Source organism: Hyposmocoma kahamanoa, unplaced genomic scaffold (assembly GCF_003589595.1).
Source record: "Hyposmocoma kahamanoa isolate Upper Pololo Valley unplaced genomic scaffold, ASM358959v1 192, whole genome shotgun sequence".
NCBI lineage: Eukaryota > Metazoa > Arthropoda > Insecta > Lepidoptera > Cosmopterigidae > Hyposmocoma > Hyposmocoma kahamanoa.
Window position 1 is genome coordinate 7131397 of NW_020653719.1, and position 24012 is coordinate 7155408.

The 24012-nt window shown below is 35.8% G+C and overlaps 1 protein-coding gene across 1 annotated transcript in view; it reads left to right on the forward strand.

Moving 5' to 3' along the window:
- The window catches only part of LOC113226494 (neuroendocrine convertase 2), a 145537-nt gene that overhangs the window by 97519 nt on the left and 24006 nt on the right, over positions 1–24012 (forward strand). The window contains exons 5-6 of the mRNA XM_026459127.1: positions 7414–7490; positions 16067–16155. Of these exons, the coding sequence (XP_026314912.1) occupies positions 7414–7490; positions 16067–16155 (166 nt within the window). The remainder of the gene's footprint in view (positions 1–7413; positions 7491–16066; positions 16156–24012) is intronic.

The window sequence follows — 24012 nt, forward strand, 5'->3', positions numbered from 1 at the left end:
CTCTTTCTGCCGTTGATGTGGGCATTACTTCGTTTTGCTTTTGAAAGGTAAGGGTGCTGGTGAAATTACAGGCACATGGGTCTTGTCACCTTATGTCTCAGCAGTGTGACGGGCGCAGTGGTAGTGCCAATCAAATCTTTGCGATTTAAAGTTCTGAGTGGCACTGCATTTGCCATGGACAGGCGTGACGCTTACCACCAGGCGCACATCTTGTTTGTCACGAAAGAAAGAACGTTTTTCAAATTTAATTAAGCGAAGTTAAATGAAATTGCGACTGGCATATCAACACGTTGGTTTTAATTTCGACTCTTGTATACCGAATGAAATTACTGTGAAAACGAATCTCTTTTTGAATTATTTATTTTCTGTCACAGTCGAGTCTATTGTAAATACTGGTGTTTGTGTGAAATGTTTTGATGAAAATTTGAAGCGAATAATGCGAAACAGCTTTTGGTCAACAAGTCTTAAAAATATTTGAACAGATCTTTATATATAAAAAAAATATAAGGCAAGAAATGGAAATGAAAAAGGTCATGTTAGATTGGTATGTACATAGGTACTATCGCGCTATCGGTTGGTAATAGAAACTGATAGCCTTCAATGTGTACACTTTGATCACGATATCAGTTTCATGTGCCAATTGCCGTATGATTTGTCGCAACCGGGCGCGCGATTAGATTCAATTGAAAAAATATTTGAAATCGTTTCCCAACAGATCACAATATTATTTAATACGGTTTCAGTTTTTTGGTTTTAAACAATATTTAAAAAAAGCTAATTATGTTTATTACTCTTTTTTTTGTAAATTGTTTTTATAGTAATAATTTAAACAAATCTATATCTACACACACACAATCGCATACACACACACACACACACACACACACACACACACACACACACACACACACACACACACACACACACACACACACACTTCCTTTCTTTTTATTTTTTAATTTACTCTGTATTAGAATTATCCCTTTGAGAATTTATTTGTTAACGCGTAGCTGCACTATTTATAATAACCGTACAGACTCACTTATGTTTACACTTTATTTTTATTTCTTTTGACTGAAGATTTGATTTTATGTAAAGGCATATATTTGTTACGCTTAACGAAACACTGCCTCCTAAGACTTTAGACAGAATTTCTTAAATTTGGTACGCCTTCTTTTATATTCTGTGCTACTTTATATCCACACCTATAATTTTGTATTTGCTGCTCGGTATAAATTGTAAGATAAAAGTTTTTTATCTTACAAAAAAATTATTACATTATTATTAAAATGTCAATCAGGTAGCACTGAAGCTACGCTGTTTTAATTAAAAGTCTCACCAAATGATATCGGGAGACATACCTGGGAGATGATGTACAAAACCGTGTGGTATTATAACTTCGTCGTCGGTTTGACCCGGATTTGAAATGGAATCGGGGCATCGTGTCATGGGGGGTTTACAAAGGTGGGTCAAATTGAACGCGTTAATTGTTCACAGTTGCATACATAATGCATAACATTATTTATAAAGGAGGCACTCGGTTCTAAGCTACGGGATCGTTTATAAGAAATAAGTTCGTTCCAATCAATATTCCAATAAACAAATGTGGAACTATATATGAGGCTATCAACGCAAAAAAAAGTGGTGTAACCCACATTTAATTTTTTTTCTACGATATTATTATAAATTTTAAGTACATAATTATTTTATAATTGGATACTATTTTCATGTATAACAAATATTTAACTGTCTTTTTATACGTGAAAATAGCATTCAAATATATAGTATATTTCTTATCGAGGGACTAAAACGAGCCAATATACACCTGAGGTGGTTAGCCACCCGAGCTTTAGCGAGGTTGTCTGTTACTCCGAGGGTTTATATTGGATTTTAGTCTTGAGGTAAAAACTTTACTTTTCACTTTGTTTGCGAGAACAAATAGTTATTTGTTATGCAAGGCTACAAAGTTGTTGTTTGACGCGAGTGCTTGTATTGAAACCTGAGCAAGCGAAGGAAGCTAAGATTCGGGACGAGCGAAGCGAGTGGTTCGAAAATAAATTCCTGAGCGTAGAGAAGATTTCAAGGCACGAGAAGAAGAAGAAAAAGAAGAAGAAGAAGAGTTGTTTTGCGCAACTTTTCTGTCGAGCGAAACACACAACTTTTCACCTCACCATAGCGAGGAAAATGGTAGATGGAAGAAAAACAGTTGAACTATAAAACATCACTTTATTTTTCTTTTGAACTTATGCCTCAGGTTACGGGCGCAGTAGAGTTAACTTTGACCGGCACTGCAACTGTTATGGACAGGCGTGACGCTTACCACCAGGCGCACGATTTGTTCGTCCCGTTACAAAGTATCATAAAAAAAAACTTTTAGAGCATGACAAGTGAAAAAATTCAATTCATTCATTCATTCATTCTTGTTCGTTTTATTATTTGATACTAATTTAATTTTTTTCTATACTACAAACACTGCTTAGAAAGGATTGTCGGTTAAAGGTCACTTTGTTTGGAACGAGTAAAAAAAAACAAAGAAAAAATGAAATTAAGAAACGCCAATTTACATTCCAATTGTTTTTTGATCTTAATAAATAATGTTTACTTAATTTTGTTGCATTAATATGTAATTTAATTACATTACCCAAGAAGCACACTTTATACGCCTCAAAACTATTATATCTATAAACAGTCTTATTATGGTATAGGTTTAGATAATAGTTCTCTATAAATGGTTTTAGAAAAAAGAAATTGGTCTTATAGACTTATTTCACTCAAGTCAAAATTTTAAAACCTTCTTAATACCAAACAACTTAATTAAGTGTGATTTCTCATAAGATTTACTCTTATAGTCCTTATTTTAAGTTCATCTGTAGATCAACTGATTAGTTTTAGTAATATTGTTCTATACACATCTAGTAAAGTCTATTAATACTCTAAAAACTAGTGTTCTTAAGTTTATTCTCGATATATTTAATTTATAGATAATCTGTAGTGCATGCTTATTGACAAACACGTTATAGCGCGTTTTCAGTAGATTTTATTTAAAAAAAATACTATAATTAGGGTTTTTACTCTATTGGACGTTGTAAGAGTTCATGCAAAATGGATAAAGTAAAAAGTACTAAAAGGTCTGGTGAAGAATGTTTAAACTATTGGAACGATTCATAGACGCCCGTTTTTTTTTCTCTAAGTACGTGTCGTAATAGGTATTACTTTTAACATAACACACTTTCACATAGCATGCTTTTCTGTAGAATTTTGTTAACTTAACAAGCTATAAATTATATAATGTGTATTTTTATGGTACCAAGCGAATGGACGAACAAGTCGTGCGCCTGGTGGTGGTGGTAAGCGACGCGCCTATCCATAACAGTTGCAGTGCTACTTAGAGCTTTAAATCGCAAAGATCTGAGGGGCACTGGCACTGCGTCACCCCGAGCCATTTTTTAAAATTTTTTTTGTAACATCAAATGACGGGACGAACAAGTTGTGTGCCTGATGCTAAGCTACACGCCTGTCCATAACAGTTACAGTGCCACTCAGAGCTTTAAATTGCAAAGATCTGAGGGGCACTACCATTGCGCCCGTCACCCTGAGATATAAGTTGACAAGTCCCATGTGCCTGTAATTTCACCAGCAACCTTACTCTTCAAAACCGGAATACAGTAATGCTGACATTACTGCTTGGCGGCAGAAATAGGTAATGTGGCAGTACTTCCCTGGACGGACTCTTTTACAAGGAGCTCTACTGCTGCTGAAAGCTGCTACTACATAAGTTGACTAATCCCATGTGCCTGTAATTTCATCAGCGCCCTTCAAAACCGCAACGCAGTAATATGAGCACTACTGCTTCGCAAAAGAAGAAGGTTGGCAGAACTTTCCCGGAGGAACACGTTCACAAGGAGCGAGAGATAACTGCGTCAACCAATCTGTCTTACTTCTGGCTACGGATCTTCTTAGGAGAGAATTTCTAATTCATTTAAGTGTCATTTATTATGCAAATTTGTTCATTTTATTAAAAAGTTCTTTGTGGAACGTTTTTGGTCCACTGCCATAATTCGGTTTTAAGGTTCTATAAAAGCTTCACATTCTGCTTCTGCGTTCATATTTTACTGAAATATTTCCTTTATATTGCGCTATAGCAAAATAATGTCTATCTGTAAAGGCGAAGGTTAGACGTGTCGTGTTGTCTGGCTGCTGTCATCTATCACTCTGACGCGATGGGACTCTTTGTGATGGAGGGTCGTAATATTTTGTCACGACCGTGACCTCACAAGCGCACATCTCTAGCATTTGTATTTTGAGAAAGTTACTATTCGAGTTCTTAGGTTTTCGCAATTGTTACATATAGGAAATGAAACTATTTTTCCGGATTTAAATTGCGTATATTTGTTTTTCAAACAAAGCAACGTTGGTTTGTTGCACGGGACCTGTCCCGTGGTCACGGTGAAATTACTATTGTTAAAAATAGTTGAAACTACAGAATATATACATACAATAAGGGAAACTCTCATTTTTCTTATACGGGACCCATCACGCGTCCACGTACACTCATATACATGAGATACCTGACTCCCTAACATGCCAAAACCAACCTTTTGGTTCTGAGAGCCGTCTTACGTATTGAAAAAAAGAAAAAATTAAAGCAATTTCAACTTTATTGTGTAAGCAATACATTGGACTGTTGCTTGAAGATGATCAACATATTTTTAAATTAAAATTTAATTCTTAAATTAAATTTCGTCATTTAATTTCCAAGTAAATTGATCGAGCGGCTTGTTGTATCTACTGCCAGTTACAATACCCGTGGTTCGATTCCACGAGCTCTGTTTTGTTTTAACGTTATATTTTTAACGGCATTGTTTCACTTTTTAATTTTAACGTTGAAAATCACAATGTGTATATTAGAAATTGGCTCAGGTGGGTGGGTAGATTAATAAAGCGTATGGATAGAACAAATCACGAAATCGCTCTGCAGTTTGCATACGATCGTGTCTTCTGTGATTGTTCCAGATTTTGTTCCTATTTGTCTATTCAGTTTTAATTACTTTCAAGGTTTTAGTAACTTTTAAAGTTTTCTTTCTTGTTTTAATATGCCACTTATTAAAATAAGAAATTATTGTTCGGTATGAACAAGACTTAGACATTCCTTACACCTATCCAAACGTTAAAAAAAAAAATTATTATATATTATACAGCTAAATAATATTTTATTATCGAGTTCTTAGGTTTTCACAATTGTTACACATAGGAAATGAAACTATTTTCCCGGATTGTAATAGAATAGAATAGAATAGAATAGAAATCGTTTATTACTACGCCACAACAAAATTATACACAATATCGAGTTCTTAGGTTTTCGCGATTGTTACACATAGGAAATGAAACTATTTTTCCGGATTTAAATTGCGTATATTTGTTTTTTCAAACAAACGGGCCCTTTACACGTCCCATGGTTTTGGTCATGGTCATGGTCTTGACTACAGTCAACCGTGACCTGTAAAGGACCCGAAACGTCGGTTTGTTTGAAAAAACAAATATACGCGATTTAAATCCGGAAAAATAGTTTCATTTCCTATATACGCAATAATAAAATGAAGATAAAAAAAGATGAAGCTACATTAAAACAAAAAACTAAAATAAAATAAATCGCGTATATTTGTTTGAAAAAATCCGGAAAAATAGTTTCATTTCCTTATATTTTATTTTTAAAGTGACTCAAACCGTGCTTGCCTCAATTTGCAAAGCAATCCTTATACCGTTTGACTATGTCTGCGTTACTAAAGTTGGTTGCAATATGTGTTCTATATTTAAGTCAGGACCATTTGTTAAAGATCAAATTGGCATAAAAACTTTCTTAAAATGTCATTCACTTATGAGACGACCAGGGAGCCATACCAAAATTAATTTTACGGCACACAGGTTAAAGATTAAGTTTGTTAAACAATTTTCCCATATTTGTGCTCAGAACCAAAAGGTTGACAAAGTCGGCTTGGGGGGTTCAGGTATCTTGTGTATATGACTGTACTATCGTTAGAAATGTACGGTTTTCCTAACAATTTTGATACTGTAGCAATTGTGATACATGATGATGATGATGATGATGATGATGATGATGACACATGGCATATCTAATTGAAAAAAAAAATTAAAAAAAATATTGAACAATGTAAAAAAATATAATTGAATAGATTACAAAGAAAAACTAGATTATAACATGAAAAATCTTGTCAGATCGGAGGAGTTTTTCTTTGTGTTGGCTCTTTGTATTAGTAATTATAACAAACTGGAGAAATTTCACTGAAATAAATGAATAGTACATTTTCAGTTTGTAATATTAGTATTATAGAAAGCAACAGAAAGAAATGCGGGAGTTTTTCGCTGCATCTGGCAATCTTACACGCACACAAATGCGCATGTCCCTACAGTGTTCTTCCTAGTTGTCACGCAAACAATAAATGAAAAGCGGCGTCACATCGTTTGTTGCGTATGCTCCATCTGCCTATTGTTTTGTAATCTGAGATGACAAGGAAAACATTTAAATTATGTTGTGTTTTTAATCATTTGTAGGTATTAGTTTATAATAATAATAATATAACTGCTTTCGTGGCCGAACGGTTATCTTTTTTTTATGAGAATAAATGATGGGACAAACTGGACGTGTGCCTCATGGTATGCGACACGCCTGTCCATAACAGTTGCAGTGCCACTCAGAGCTTTAATTCGCAAAGATCTGAGGGGCAATCCCACTTCATCCGTCGCCCTGAGACATAAGTTGACAAGTACCATGTGCCTGCAATTTCATCACCATCATTACCCTTTAAAACCGGAACACAATAATGCTCACATTGGCTTGGCGGCAGAAATAGGTAAGGTGGCAGTACTTCCCTACTGCTTGCCGAGCAGTAGGTACTTCTCTGGAAGAACTTTTTCACAAAGAGCTCCACCGCTATTAAAATCTTCACCATGTTTCTATTAAACGGTAACCTATCACAAACTCGAATTTATTTTGTCCGAAATAACGTTTGTTCGAATTTTCATTATCCCGAAAACCGAATTATAAGGAAACCGTTGTTCTTTCAGGATATGTTGGATGTTTATCGCAAAGACACGTTTAGGTTCGATTAGGTTAGGTTAAGTTAGGTTTAAAAGAAAAAAGATTTTCCTCTCAAAATTACTTTCGAGGTTATGAAAGTTCGAGTAAACCATATTTCTGGAAAATGTCATTTCAGACTTCTGATGGGTAACCCTCTTAAACATATGTTTTGATGCTAACAATACCAATCCTTGTTTACATACACTTTTAGAAATTTAATCTATGGTTTATTCCCCCACCCCCTTACAATGTAGGTCATAAGGTATCTCTATAAAACGTACACTTTAACTCAATACTAATTGTTATTTTGTTTTCAGAACGCGGAGGCATCGTACGACTTCAGTAGCAACGATCCATACCCGTACCCTCGGTACACCGACGATTGGTTCAACAGGTGACTGTAGTGTTTTTTATATAGCCATACCAAACAGCCATGTAGTTGCGGCTTCTTTCGAGATATCAATATCTTATCACAGATTAGATATCCGCGGCATTAAACTTATTAAGGTTCCTATTATCCAAAAATTACTTAATACAAAGTTTCTACTATTTTGGTATAAAGTCTAAAATGCCACAAAATAAAATTGATAACCGCAATGGTTATCGATTAATCCATGAATAAATGTATGATAGCATACTTATTCGACGTAAATAAAGTACTATAACTTGAGGACTTATTACTGTAGTCTAAGCTGAAATAATCGTCGTTTCTCTTATAAAAGTATCTCTCGCAAAGCTACCTGAGCTACGTTTAGGCTATATTACCATGTTGTTTGAAAGCGATTTCTATTTAAGTATTTATTTACATAACTTAGCACTAGCAATTTCCCAAAGCGCACATAGATAACAAGATATTAAAAATACACATAAAAAGTTACAACAACAAACCACTCTTACAAAAATCAATTTTTTACAAAAATACTTCTTTAAAACTTTAATTTCTCTCTATTGTGATTAAATAAATGTATTATTATCTTAGTGATAAGATCAGGGCAGTAACTAGAGAGAATACGCTATGAGCAGTGGCATTGCAAAACAGTGCATTAGCGCGTTGACACTAGGTCGACAGGTCGCCTTCGCTTGTCTGCCGAAGACGGCAATCTATCCAATGTAAACACTGAGTCATTTGACGACTGTAGTTCGCAGCCGACGTCGATTGATTCACCTTCAAGTGTCGGCGGCTGAGTTCCACCACTATGTGTTACCCGATCAGTTTGTTGGACGTTTCGAATGATTTGTTGTGTCTCCCTGTGTAAACTTGCATTTACTCGTATAATGACATGGTGATTTTGGCTAAAGCAGCAGTCGACTCGGTGTAAACAGCGAGTCCACAGCGACTTCTCCGGCAAGGCGAAATCTGCCAAATGCGGCAGTGGAACCTTTGTAAAGACGCCAACAACGCAATGTGCCAACACCTCCGGATTGTGGACTTCCTCATAACTGACGACACTAAAAAGTCGATTTCCGACACAAACAATGACGGAAGCAATTATGAACAGTATAAAAAGCTTTGTGGAAAGTTTTTTTCAAATATTGTGAGTAAATGGTAGGTAGATTCTTCCAACTGTAAGAGTATATTTTTTCTAGGGATTCCGGAACCGGACATGGCTTTAAAAACCGGGAATATCGGTAGTAGTCTTCAACGGAACAGGGATTTCCCGATTCTTCTAGTGCTTCTGGTATTAGCTAGTATTGTCGTTCAATGTGTACAAACAATGAATTATGAAGTAACGGTACTTGACGGCCAATATTAAGCGTTTTTCAAAAAATAATGTAAAATCTTTCTAATATAACCTATTAGGAACAAATTTGACTATTCAACTAATACGGGTCATAGAAAATCACAAAATAAATTCTTAAATTCCTAACGCAAATAAATTATCAGAACTTTAAAAAATGTCTATGCGTACAAAACAACAAATAACATTTTAAAATTAAGTTTTAGGAATACTTACTATATATTTATATTTAAGAGTTTTTGCTCATTGTAATTAAGACCTTCAAAATAAAAGCGCGTCTACACTTCTATCACTTGAATGAAGCCTGATTTTGTTACATACTAAACAAGCCAATGAAAAAATTATTTCCAGTAAGACACTAGTCGGTGGCATCTTTAGACCATTTGCCTGAGAGAAATAACGTCCACAATCTCCTCCATTCTCAAAAAGGGTTACCTCGTCTCTCACAGTTATACTAACATTTTCTTCACAGCCCGCATCTATCGTCGTTTTTTAATTTTTAATTTTGATTTGCCTGTTCTCTAATTACAATAAAAGAACCGGTAATTTCCGATATTTTAGAGACCGGGTGTTCCCGGTTCTGAACCCTAGTATTTTCCCTAAGGATCTCAAATTACACTCATGCCAAGTGCAAACGTATAGCGTATACCGCAATTACATAACGTATGGCATGTTTGTAAATTGAGAAGATTCTTTTATAACTCAACCCAGCGACTGAACAATCTATCATCAGTTGCCACACAATTTATTAGAAGCTGTAACGTCAATATTCTCACTATATATACATCAATTATTCATCTCTTTGTCTTAGTTAAGACCTCTCTCGTATAAAGCCCCCGAGCTCTGTCTACACAGTGTGCCTCAAAACAAACAGAGCCCGCTACAACATGGCGTCTCGAGCTGGGATTAAAAGACTAGTGTAGGATTGCTTCCTTTCTTGAAAGTTACCAACTTAGTTTAAAGTTATATAAGACTATATTTCGTTTCATAAGATCTCATATTTGAAATCCGAGTGTTAAAACTAACGAGCTATTGACTGTGTACTTAATACACATCAAGTCTAGTGTTAAGTAGCTACTACTCGACAACTTTTTTTCTTATCATATCGATGCCATACACATAATGCTTGCCATAGTGGTGAAAGGATTTGTCGATCTGCGTAAGCGCCCAACTGGGCGCGGCCACCGCGCGGCGACCGCCCATCTGAATTCTATTTACTAGGCAACAACATTTAAATTCCTCTGAATAATAAAACCGCGCGGCCGCCGCGTGGACCACAGATAAGCCAGCCTCTCTCGTGCGCCCGGGGCGCTCATTTAAGTTAAAACGTAAAAGCTAAATGAATAGAGCGTACTTTGTTAAGACATTTAGATACACGCGGTCGCTGCGCGGCGTCTGCGCGGCAGCCGCGCGGCGTGAGTGCGATGACAGAAATTTTCCGTCGAATAAATGCGCCCTAAGGTATTCGCCGATTATTGTGCAGGGTGCGGCAGACGTACAGCAGGGCTAGCGCGACAGGGCGCGACTTAGGGCGCGTTCCCACTATTTCGTCACGTTTTATTATCGTTGGACGACGGTCGTGTCTAGCCTGTTCTCATATCACGACTATCTGTCGTGGACGATTTGTTATCGTTGAACGACTGTCGTGACTAGCTGTTCCCACTAGATCGTGACGACAATAGGAGCTGCGACAATCTGTCGTCACGTTTTTATCGTGACTTTTTTTATCGTCTGACGACTGTCGTTCTAGTTGTTCCCACTGTGACGACAGTTTGTCGTTGTAACGATAAAAAATCGTGAACGACAGTTAATCGTGTCGTGCTATATGTGAAACAACTTCATTTAAATATACAAGCCAAACCGCACGACAACCTTTCGTCACGACATAGTGGGAACGCGCCCTTATACGAGAGCGCGACAAGGCTCGAGATGTCTATACGAGAAAACGCTCTCGTCTCATGCTAGTGTACAGGAAAGGATTGGTATGTCGTGCGATGAGGCTCCTTTCATGCACGACAACAATGGCGACATTGGTGATTCTGTGGTTAACACTTTATTGCTAGATGTAGAGGTTCATACTTCCATTTCAGAAAAAATAGGAACCGAAGTTATCTAAGTTGTAATTTGGGTGAATTAGGGAGTCTTCTACTCTGATACCTACGTTAATTTGTGACCTGTAGGACTAGCACGACGGGGAGCGAATTGAGCGAGAGATAGCTTTATGTCGCTCTTGCGTAAGTCGCGCCCTGTCGTGCTAGCTCTATAGGAATTATTTTCTGATACCTACCTTATTATTATTAAATTGTTTTCCAAGTAATTAGTGGTGTTACTAACAACTTTTAATTTAAAGACTGGCTCAACTAACCAATTTCTTAATACCTAAATTTATGCTTAAAGTGTCATTTGACTGCTTATTTACAGGCTGCGTATGTAAATAAGTAAACAAAAGGCTTTCTTCCTTTGCAAAACTCAACAGGTGAATTCATTCGTTAACTGAATTACCTCATGGCACTTAACCAAGTTTTATTTGCGTATGAATTCCTTTAGTGTTCTGTTTTGCATACGGAAGTCATAAGTGTAAGTTTGTTACTTGTTGTTGTTTGTAAATCAAAAAAACAAATTATACTTTATAGTACAATAATAATCTCAGTACAGAGTACTTACTAAAAAAACCGACCTCAAAAGTAAGTGGAATTACGTCTATTTGCTAAGTTTTATTGAAATATAGTTCGCCACTATACAGGACTTGACACTGGAGATAATAAAAATCGGTTCTCACTATTCAAAGTATACCGAGAGAAAAACGCCTTGAATTGGAGAAATAGCAAAAGCAACCATTAAAGTAATTGCTCCTAAATTAAATTTAGGCGCTATTTATAAAAATGAATCTTCATGCGTGAACAGCCACCCTTCGAGGTGGATGATTGTCTTCAAAATGAAATGGGACCACTATGGAAGTACCTCCTTTCCAACAAAAAAAGAATCATGAAAATCGGTTCTCAAATACCGGAGTTATCGCGTAACATACATACAAAAAAGAACATACAGTCGAATTGAGAACCTCCTCTTTTTTTGAAGTCGGTTAAAAACAAACAAAAGAAATTTACGACGAAACAGCGCCGTTGATCGCCTGAATAATGTATTTTCTATAATTTTTATTAAAAAAAGAACCGATTTCAAACTTTGATTACATGTACATACATACAAACTGAAACGAAAAATTTTTGTATGATTTCGATGTTTATATTAATCATAACAAAACCTGTAGAGTTACTTCACAAAAAATCTCAATAACATATTAAACTAAAAAGTTAACAATTACACAAAAACCATGTGTGTATAATTGTTAACTAAAAAGTTAACAACATACAGTCGAATTGAGAATGTCCTTCTTTTTTTGAAGTCGGTTAAAAAGAATTTGTACGGCATTTAAAAATAAAGCGACGCGAGGGGTGGTCCTCCACACCTCGCCTTCTAAAATCTAGGTTTCTAATGCTAGGCCTTAATAATCTAAAGTATAATAACAACAACAAACATGGTAATAGGAACATTTTAAGTATTTTAAGTATACATCTTTTAGTGTACGAATACTTACTCGGATTTTTATGTAAAAAATTCTTCTATAATAATAGCATTTTTTTAATTTGTCTTAAATGTTTAATGAATGTTAATGTATTTTTATTGCTTTTCCTTTTAATTGGGTTTTTATTAAAAATTACATAGGATGTGGCCTGTTACTGATTAATTTTAGTGTAGAAAAAGGTACTTTTAATTTATGTTTATTTCTGTCGTTCCGTTTCTTTTTTAATATTGGAGAATACAAAACTCATATTTTTGCGTTAGAGTTAACAAATTGTCTGTTATAAAATCGGGTCCATTAAATGGAAATTTTGATCTATGCTGGCCAGTATTTTAATGCATTTTATTTAATTACAAACATATCTTTTACTTTCATTCATAACACGCTTTGTTATTAAACTGTTGTCCGTTTGCAGCACACATACTGTGCAAAACACTCATTTTTACAGCATCCACTTTACTTTCATGCTTCTTCAGTTAAACCCTAAAATAATAAACATAATATGTATACATATACAGCATGTAACAAAAAGGTTCGCAAATATTGTGATTCCTCGTACAAAATGAGCGAATATTTTTATAGAAAACAAATATTTCTGTAAATATGTGTCTGTTTGTCCTCATGGGCACGATCGCCAGCTGATACACGCCATTATTTACATATTCAATTCTGCACATATGTGCTATGAATCTATGTAGTAGAATTATACATAAAGACTTGGGTTGTCATTATTCAATCGAGAGTAATACGAAATTCGTCTGTCACACACGTCGTTGTTGGCGTGGTCGTCACTTTGAAACAAGGACGTTACGAAAGTTCAAATGGAGCCTTTCGTTGACTTTGAATTAATAAGTTTTCAAATTGTAGCGTAACCATTGTTTTGTTCATATCGTAATTATATTCCTTTGACTATGGTACAATTAGAGTTTAAAATTAAAGTTGACCCGTTCAATTATTGAAATTTTTTCATTTTCATTTTCCATTGTATAATATTACTACTATACGTATATTGCGATATTAACAGGCGTGCTTACCCTGACCCAAAATGTTAACCCTATGTTTCACCAATTTTGTGCTGATTTTTTGTGTGTATAGTGGAAACATACATATTTACAATAAATCAAAGATTTGTTTCAATATCCTTTCAAATAAATGTTAATGGTTCAGGACGCCGAAAACTTTAATTAGAATAACGAACCCGTATCAAGTGAAACTATCATGTCCAATTTAAATTTGAATTAAAACTTTGTAGGTTCAATTGAAGTTTGATATCAAAAGATAAATGACGGTCTCTGTGTATTAGGATTGTTACACGAAGGAAAGTAATTTCCACTGCAATTTATCTTGCGTAATCACTTTTGTTTCGTTGTTATTTAGTCTATGAAGAGGAAATTGGGTAAACAAAGAGTTCCTTTACCATATTTTGCTTAAAATTTAGATTAGGTATTATATTTGTGAATGTTTAAAATGTATCAAAGGTTAAAACGGATGTTTGAGAAGGTTAAAGAATACTTTGGAATACTCATTCAGCTTTTATTAACACACAAACACTTGTAATTATATCAAATGGTATTTATTGTATCTCAAATTACTAAAAAAGTCATTCCAATCCGCTGGTTCATTCCTTGGCTTATTTGGTATAGCGTCTGGCACGGTAAGCTAGAAGACGTCTGTTCGAATCCGGCTGGATCGAAGGATTTTTTTCTGAGTGTTCGATTTTTGTATTAATAATTATAACAAACGAATAAGCCACTAAATTAACTGTTGGCGTGTACAATGTTAAAGCTCGAAACACACAGAGAGCGGGTGCGGGTTGAGCGTGTGTCGGGTCGGGTCCGCGGCGGGTCTAATACCGTGTATTTACTTGGACGACAACACATCGAGCGCGGGCGCGATGCACCCGCTCTCTGTGTGTTTCACGCTTAAGCGTAATGCTATGAGTGTTCGATCTTTGTATTAATAATTATAACAAAGTAGTGTAGTAGTAGTAGTAATTTCACATAAAAATAATTGAATATCATTTCAATAAAAATTTAAAATACAGCGAATAGCGACACCTCTCGCCAGGACTGGTAGCTGTAAAGGTACTAACTGGGTGATAAATCTTTCATAGATTTCTCATAGATGGCACAACGACTAAAAAGTCGTTAAAAAACCAAATACAAAGACACGACGCAAGCACATAGAAAAATTCGTGAGGTGCGCTGGTTCGTTCCGTGGCTTAATTGGTATAGCATCTGGCACGGTAAGCTGTAAGACGTCGGTTCGAATCCGGCCGTTTCGAAGAATTTTTTTCTGAGTGTTCGATCTTTGTATTAATAATTATAACAAACTAGTGGAGCAATTTCACAAAAAATAATTGAATATCAATTCAATAAAAATTTAAAACACCATTCCATAGCAAATTTTAAAACCTATTCGACACAAAAAACAGCTGTTGCATTCTGAATTTCTGAGTGTTTTAATTTCATTTACAGCAAGCAAATGAAGCCAGCTCATAACTCAGCCTTATACATATCGCTGCCTTTATTCATTAACGCAGTATTGCTGAATTCTACGATTTCGAATAAGGCACCCATCTTAAATCTTTTTTAACTTAACAACGTAGGAATTTTATTAACGATAAAATTTCGCTTGCTCTGTTCACCGCTGGCTGTAATGTTAGTTCAAAATCGTAGTATTCAGTAATACTGCGTTATTGAATAAAGGCAGCGATATGTATAAGGGCCTGATTTAGAAACGGATCTCCTTTGCTTCAGTAAATGAAAAAATGGGGTGTACGAAAGGAGTCTGACCACACGGCATACCATTCCCTTCTTGTACGTGTCATCTGGCGCACCCAGATGACACGTACAAGAAGCGAGCGGTACCTTACGTCTATTGGCAAATCTTTTCATCATGAATGGCAAGCGTTATAGTGTATGCCGTCGATGAATCGCTTTCGAGAGTAGCGGCTTATGTCAAAAATACCTGATTCATTAGGAACATGGTTAAAATAACTGGGGTATTCCTGGAGCGCAAATCAAATGGATCGAATGGCTGCCCAATTCTGCCACGAGATTATTTCCATCAATGGAAAGTTCGGTGCATTACACCGTTATCCTTGTACGTCTAATAAAATTCAGAAGAATGAGCTAATACTAATAAGCAAAAAAGTTAAAGAATATTGATTTTTATTTAATATCATGATAATCATTGTGATATTCGTTTAATTTTTTGGGAAATTAGCCCACTAGTTTGTTATGTTTATTTAATACAAACATCAAACACAAAGAAAACATCCTGCGTCTGTGCCAAACCGGGTCATTTTTTGCAACAAAAACAAAAAACCCAATATAAAAATCTGTAACAAACACGTGAGAAATTCGTAAGGTCTGCTGACTCGATCTGTAGCTCAGTTGGTAGAGCGGTGGTTTTGGTTTGACACAGACGCAGGTTCAAGTCAAGGTTGAAATATTTTTTCTTGTTGTTCGATCTTTGTATTAATAAAGAAGTTGATAACAACAAATAAAGAAGTTGGTTTGAGTTAATTCTTGAAAAGCAGTAAAATTGTGTATCAAATTTATTTTTGCTATCCTGAGAATAAAAGTTACAAAGTAAAATTACCTCACGGTATGTGTGAATTTAAAGAAATGTTTTAAATTCCGGCAGTCACGGCACGAGATGCGCGGGAGAGGTGGCGGCGGCACGGGACAACGGCGTGTGCGGCGTTGGCGTCGCCTACCACTCCAAGGTAGCAGGTGAGTCAAGTATCTTTATCAAATAATAATCATCAATCATTTCATCCCAAAAATTTAGTTTCGCGAAATCCCACAATTTTTTGGCAATTCCAAGACTCGAGACTTATGTTTTCAATCTCGGGAATATTTTTTTATTTATTCATGGAAAATCAACATCTTCTTACATTGAATAAAAGCAACAAAATAAACATAAAGTCAATTACAAGTATCGACACTTAACTTAGATAAAAAGTATTAAAAATCTAATAAACTGACAGTTATACACTGTTTTCTGTATTATTTGTCCTTGTTATATACATGCACATGGAAATACTATAGAGTAGAACTTAGTATAATCTGTGGAGCTGAAATACGGTAATAACAAAATCAGGTCTTTTCTATCTGAAACTGTAATAAACGCCATGTGTTTCTTACAGTTTCACAAAAATGAAAAAGAAAAAATCGCATTATTTTATTAAGCAAGCTTCCCGGGACACGGGTATCGAGCGAGACTGAAAGTCCTAACCCGTATATTGTAGTAACTACCTACTAAGACCGGCGCTGTCTTGGCGCATGTCTGTCATGTTTGATACGTATGATCCTTACCCGACGCATCGATTTTTCAAGAAAAAACATCAATTTAAAATAAAATAAAGAACTAAGTAGGTGCTTACTAGATTATAGATCGTTACACGTTTTTACAGAGCTTTTTATTATACTAAGTGACGGGATGAACAAGTCGTGCGCCTGATGGTAAGCGACACGCCTGTCCATAACAGTTGTAATATCACTCAGAGCTTTATATTACAAAGATCTGAGGGGCACTGCCACTGCGCCCGACACCCTGAGACATAAATTGACAAGTCCCATGTGCCTGTAATTTCGTCCGTACCCTTCAAACGGTTACACTACTACTTGGTAGTAGAAATAGAAAAGTGGCGGTACTTCCTTCTATGAACTCTTTTACAAGGAGCTCTACTGCTGCTGATAATATATTTATATAAATATCTCATATTGTTCGAGGTAAGGTTTTTTTTTTTTCAAATATCAAGATATTTTAAACACATTGAGCGATCGATTGTTTCGACGCATTATACATGAGGACACGTCTTTGCTCAGCAGTCTTTTTATTTCTTAAAATAGAAACCTATTAGGCAATTTATAACATGTAAATCCCTGATCCCGTATGACTTGCGTCGCGAATCCGGAAAAGCTCTCGTCGTAAACGTAATCCGCTCTCCAACTCGAGAACTTATCGCAAAACCACCGCCGCAGCCCTTTCATCTTCGGTTTGTCCAATACGAAAAGTTTGTAACCTTTGTGGAATAAGCCTGTCAAAGAAATACGTGACATCTTTTCTGTTTTAATAATATACAGTGAGAGGACAAATCGCATTATTTTATTAAGCAAGCTTCCTGGGACACGGGTATCGAGCGAGACTGAAAGTCCTAACCCGTATATTGTAGTAACTACCTACTAAGACCGGCGCTGTCTTGGCGCATGTCTGTCATATTGATACATATGATCCTTACCCGACACATCGATTTTTCAAGAAAAAACATCAATTTAAAATAAAATAAAGAACTAAGTAGGTGCTTACTAGATTATAGATCGTTACACGTTTTTACAGAGCTTTATATTATACGTATAAGTGACGGGATGAACAAGTCGTGCGCCTGATGGTAAGCGACACGCCTGATGGTAAGCGACACGCCTGTCCAGTTGCAGTGCCACTCAGAGCTTTAAATCGCAAAGATATGAGGCGTACTGTCACTGCACTCGTCACCCTGAGACATAAGTTGACAAGTCCCATGTGCCTGTAATTTCACCAGCACATTCCGGTTTCGAAGGATAAGGCCCTTCAAAACCGGAATGCAATAATGCTGACATTACTGCTTGGCGGCAGAAATAGGTGGCAATACTTTCTTGACCAACTCTTTCACAAGGAACTATACTGCTATTATCTTCATGATTAAACTTTTGTGTCTATTTAATTAGATACATTTTCTAAACTCCTACCTTCGGAATCGTTCTTGTTTTACGAATACAAGCGAATATTCTGACTATTCACTACTTATACTACATGACTCGCTCCAAATGATGAAAATTTTAAGATAAACTTTTAATTGATCATGGCCAAGTATTAAGGATATATTTCTATATACATAGTTTACAGCAAAGTATGTATTGGTATTGATTTACTTATGGTTACACGAAAAGGACAACGTTATATGTAGGTGAAAAGCAACGTGTTATTTCCGGGTCGGTGAAGCGAATGATTGCCGCATTTTTCCAACGAAGGGATATTATACATCTACTACTGCCACATCTGCCCTCTTGCCATAGAATGAGCTTCAAAGTCTGCCGCAATCATCCGTTCCTTTAAACGACTTTTTTAGTAATATTTAATTAAAAACCGAGTGAAGTTGAAAATTATTTAATTGAAAATTATAAAATTTAGTATTCCGTATTTATATCCTATCTATATTTAAGTCCTATGTGCCTGTAATTTTACCAGCACCCTTATCTCACATTACTGCTTGGCGGCAGAAATAGGTAAGGTGGCAGTACTTTTCTGGACGAACTCTTTTACAAAGAGCTCTACTAAGCTCAGCTGGTAGTATTCAATACGCGACAATATCAGCCGTCAATTGGATATCTGTACGAGGAATTACAAGAATGATGTCCTATGTGCCTGTAATTTCACCAGCGCCCCTACCCTTCAAAACTGGAACACAGTAAATGGTAACATTACTGCTTGGCCGCTGAAATAGGTAAGGTGAAAGCAGTTCCCTGGCCAAACTCTTTCACAAGGAGCTTTACAGCTACTAAGGCGTGCAAAACGATAGTTGCGCCTGTAATGTTATCTATAGTAGTTTCATGTAATCGTTAAGTCTTATTTTATTTAATTTTTATGAATTTTCATATTTCTGTTTATCGTAATAAATTTTGCAAGAAACGAAAGTAAATCTTATACCACTGCAGAATGGTCGCTTTTTTTTTTGGTACCTAAGTGAACATCTCGAATTCGTTGTCATTCAGCTATTGACCGCAGGTACTGAACTTTCAACAATATGCCAACAAGGTAAAGTTTAAATTATGTTAACAGTCCAGAATTTATAATTTTTTAAGTTTATTGAATGTCACGGTATTTGACAATCGTGGTATTCAATTTTTTTGTGAAATTACTCCTCTAGTTTTTTATGATTTAATTAATACAAAGATCGACCACTAAGAAACATTTCCTTCGATCCTTCCAGCATACCAGACGGAACGAACTAGCGGAACTTATGAAATTTTCTATGTGATTGTTGCAGATCTTTGTTATTCATTTTAACGACTTTTTGCCCTAGCGCCATCTATGAGAAATCTATTTCTTCACAGAGTTTAAAATTTGTCACGTCTTTTTAAATTAGAATTTTTATCATTATAAAATTTATCATTATCAAGATTTCACAGTGTTGAACATACGATTTGAGAGTTTTGACGACATCCGTTCTGATAGTAATCGAGACTTAAGGCACATCCATTGTTTTTTCTTCCATGGTTAGTCCATTACGTATATGATGCACTCACAAGGGACCATACTAATACGTACCAATATTCTATACCGCAAAGCTTTTTATCAGTACTGTACACGCACGCATTCACCTACGTCATGTTACAAGATAAAACCTTATTGCCCTATCGATACGACAGCATCGATAGCGATTCGTTTCAATGAAATCGGTGATAACCGAGACTTGAGGCGGTTATTTTAATATTCATGGCTTATTGATATTATAGTTTTACTGGCTATAACTGACTGCAGTTCGCTATTTTGTTCCTATTCAGTATAAACAATACAATGTGCTAATTATTTAGAATTATAATCTCGAGCGAGCGGGTTTACAGTTTCCACGTAAGATGCTTTCTTAGTTTGTTATAATTATTAATACAAAGATCGCGATCTTAGAAAAAATTCCTTCGATCCGGCCGGATTCGAACTGACGTCTCCTAGCAAACCGTGGTAGACGCTATGCCAACCAAGCCACGGAACGAACCAGCCCACCTCACGAATTTTTCTATGTGCTTGTTGTCGAATCTTTGTATTTGGTTTTCAACGACTTTTAAGCCTATCCATGAGAAATTTATGAAAGTGTTTCGTCACCTAGTTAGATACCTTTAGAGCTGCCAGCCCTGGCTTGAGATGTCGCTATTCACTTGTAATAAAATTTTTATTGAATGTTAATGTTGAACATTAGAATGTTTCATCACCACGATTTTCAATTATTTTTTGTGAAATTACTCCACTAGTTTGTTATAATTATTAATACAAATTTATTAATTATTTACTAAATGATTATCACTAATTACAGGTTTCTTACCACTGTATTAAATTACCCTTAAACAAAATAACAAAGCTGTTTCGTTCGCCAAAACACCACCTTTCTTTTCAAACACCGGGTGTCTACAAATTGAACTGCAGTTGTGGGAGTTCGTTTATTGGCCAGACCAAACGGACAAAATTGTCGACCGCATGAAGGAACACGAGCAGTAAAACAACAATGATGCACAGAAGTCAGCTATAGCACAACATCTTACACAAAATGACATTAGCCACTGGATCGAGCATAGCATATGGCATAGCCCCCAAGAACTGTTGATGTCGAACGTCACTACATATCACTTTTGGTACGAGAAGCTATCGAGATAACAGAGTACGAAACACTTTTTTTATTTTTATTATTTCTGGAAAACTTAAAGCTAGGTAACAAGAATAGAATGGTAATTTATATAGGTACTCGTATTACACGTCTGACAGATCAGTGCATGTATGCCGAAGGCTAATTAAAAGTTTCCATAGATAATTATTTACAGTGATAGAAGCAAGGTATAAAGTAAGTAGATGACTTAAAAAAATCATAATAAATACAAATAATGAAATTAAATACGTGAAACAGTTATAGGAGCTACACTTTTGAAGAGAAAAACATGGCGTTGAACAGTACCTGACTATATTTATTAAATGAGCTACTGCGTCTCGTATTTAAAAATGCATTTTGCCTATAATTTGTCCTAATCATAGGAGCGTAAATTTTTTTGATCATATTTTATTTTTTGATTTCTCAGTGCAACCTTGCTTGTGCGTAGTCCTATTTACTGAAGGAGTTCAGGGCAATCGACAGTGCCGTTCGCTGTTAGTTAGGTAAGTCAGCCATTTCTCTCCGTTTGTATAATGGCAGAAAGTGAAATTTGCGACACCTAGTCTCATAGTCTGGCAAAAATATACCAGCTCGATATTGCAGGCAAAATAAAAATCTCATTTGGATATATTCTATTCGTGCAGAACAATGAGGATTCCACACCTGGAAGGCGTATCCAAAATGGCTTATGAATAAAAAAAAGTAATTTGAAAGTTTGATACTTTTAAATTCCGACGACATTCTTAACACAAAACCTAGCGAACGAGATGCTTTTTTGAATATATTATCAATATGCTGATCAAACAACAATTTGCTATCAAAAAATACCCCTAAATCTTTAACCGTGAAGATGGTTTTAAAGTATTCAGTGCGTGGAAACCGGTGCTTAATGCTTGCACTAAAAAACGACGGATTTACTAACTATCCAGGCCGTGAAACTCGGTGCTTACAACAATAATTATAAAAAAAGGTTCAACTTCAGTTTCGCGTGTGGATATAGTGAGTGTGGTTTGTCGGAAAAAAGTGAGTGATAATGGTAACACCACAAGTAATCGAGATGAGGGTAGTCGTGGACAGCGAAAGAGGGTAGACAGATATGTCTGCACTTAAAGCTGTCATTTGCCGCTAACCAGTCAACCCGTGGCTATGGAGCACGTAACCGTTCCGAAATATCGGGAAAATAAAAACAACTCGTACCGTGGCGTGGTAAGAAACCTGTGATTAGTAATAATCATTTAGTTTCTACGTACTCCAGTGGCGTGCTATTTATTTATGTATAATTTATCTTGACTCTGACCGATTTTTATAAATACCATACTCGGATAACGTGGGCAGCATATTATAATGTGCCAAGAGAGGATCCTTTGTTCTCTAAAATAAATTTAATTAAAATAAACCAAACTTGTCAGAAATAAGGCGCCATTTTTACCGAAAATAAGTAGCGTCGTCGGCGATTTATATGTTTGTATGTGCCACACAACCCAGACTGTCGAATGTCTCGTACTATGAGTTCCAGAGTACACATACTAACTCTATAGGTACTACCGAGGAAACCCATACCAAAACCAAATAAACTATTTTACATTAAAATGTAATATGTTTTTTAAACAACCCAAGATACCACGATACTGCGATACAATACTTCGCACTTTTCGTGTAATAAGGCCACATTTGCAAAAATGACAACTTTTCAGGAGAGGGGTTTTAGTATTCTACTAACGAAATTGGTTAGTTTATTAAATTGATACCTCCAATAAACACTACGTCAACAAGTAACGAAATTCGAAAAAAAAATAAAAAATACCGAATTTTGTGGAAAAGAAAAACCAAAAAACAGTATTCGAAAAAAAAACCAAAATAACAGATTTTCTGAAATAAAACAAGAAACAAAAAGTTTTATTTATATTAGGGGTTAAAGTATGAAATTGCCGTTTTATTGCAATAGGTTCTTTGAATTTTCATAGAATCTTCATGGTTTGAGGTTTTCGAATGAAACTTTTTTCAAATGGTTTCTGTGATTTTTTTTTTTAATTTGAAACATTTGAATATCGACTTTCAATTGTTTTTGTTATTCAATTTAGACAAGAAAGATGGATACTGCGAAAATTCGAGTGATTTTTGAATACGAGTTCCGACGCGGAACTAACGCGGCAGAAACAGCCCGCAATATCAATGCTGCGTTTGGAGAGGGGTCTACTAATGAACGCACCGTGCGATTTTGGTTTAAACGCTTTCGTGATGGAAATTTCGACTTAAAGAACGAGCCACGAGGAAGAATAACACAGGTGAATAACGATGAATTAAGAGAGATAGTGGAAGCCGATCCTAGTCAAACTACCCAGGAATTAGCGGCATGGTTTAACGTTACGTTACCCACAATATTGACTCACTTGCGTCAAATCAATAAAATAAAAAAATACGAAAAATGGGTGCCTCATGATTTGACTGATCTGCAGAAAGAAACGCGTGTCGAAACTTGTGTTGCCTTGTTGAACCGGTACAGAAATGAAGGAATATTGGATCGAATTGTAACATGTAATGAAAAGTGGATTCTTTATGATAACCGGAAAAGAAAAATGCAATGGCTGACCCCAGGTCAAATGCCACAACAGTGTCCTAAAGCAAAACTTACCAATAAAAAGGTAATGGTAACTGTTTGGTGGTCTCAGCATGGTGTTATTCACTATAGTTTTCTCCGATCTGGTCAAGCAATAACGGCAGATGTCTATTGTGCCGAACTCCGAACCATGTTGACAAAACTAGCAGTAAAACAGCCCCGACTCATGAATCGATCTTCACCATTATTGCTCCACGACAACGCGAGACCTCACACAGCACGAGAAACCATTTTGACCCTTCAGGAACTGCAGTTAGAAACCATTCGTCATCCTCCGTATTCACCAGACCTTGCTCCAACGGACTACCATTTTTTTCGTGATTTGGACAATTATCTACGTGACAAGAAGTTTTCTTCCCAGGAGGCAGTACAAAATGCTTTCACACAGTTTGTGCAGTCTAGATCGTCGGAGTTCTATCGCAAAGGCATTAATAACCTTCCCATTAGATGGCAGCAATGTATAGATAATAATGGCAACTATTTTGATTAAATAAATTTGTTAAAAATTTAAAAAATAAACAATTTAGATTTTCAGTACAAATCGGCAATTTCATACTTTAACCCCTATTATTACTT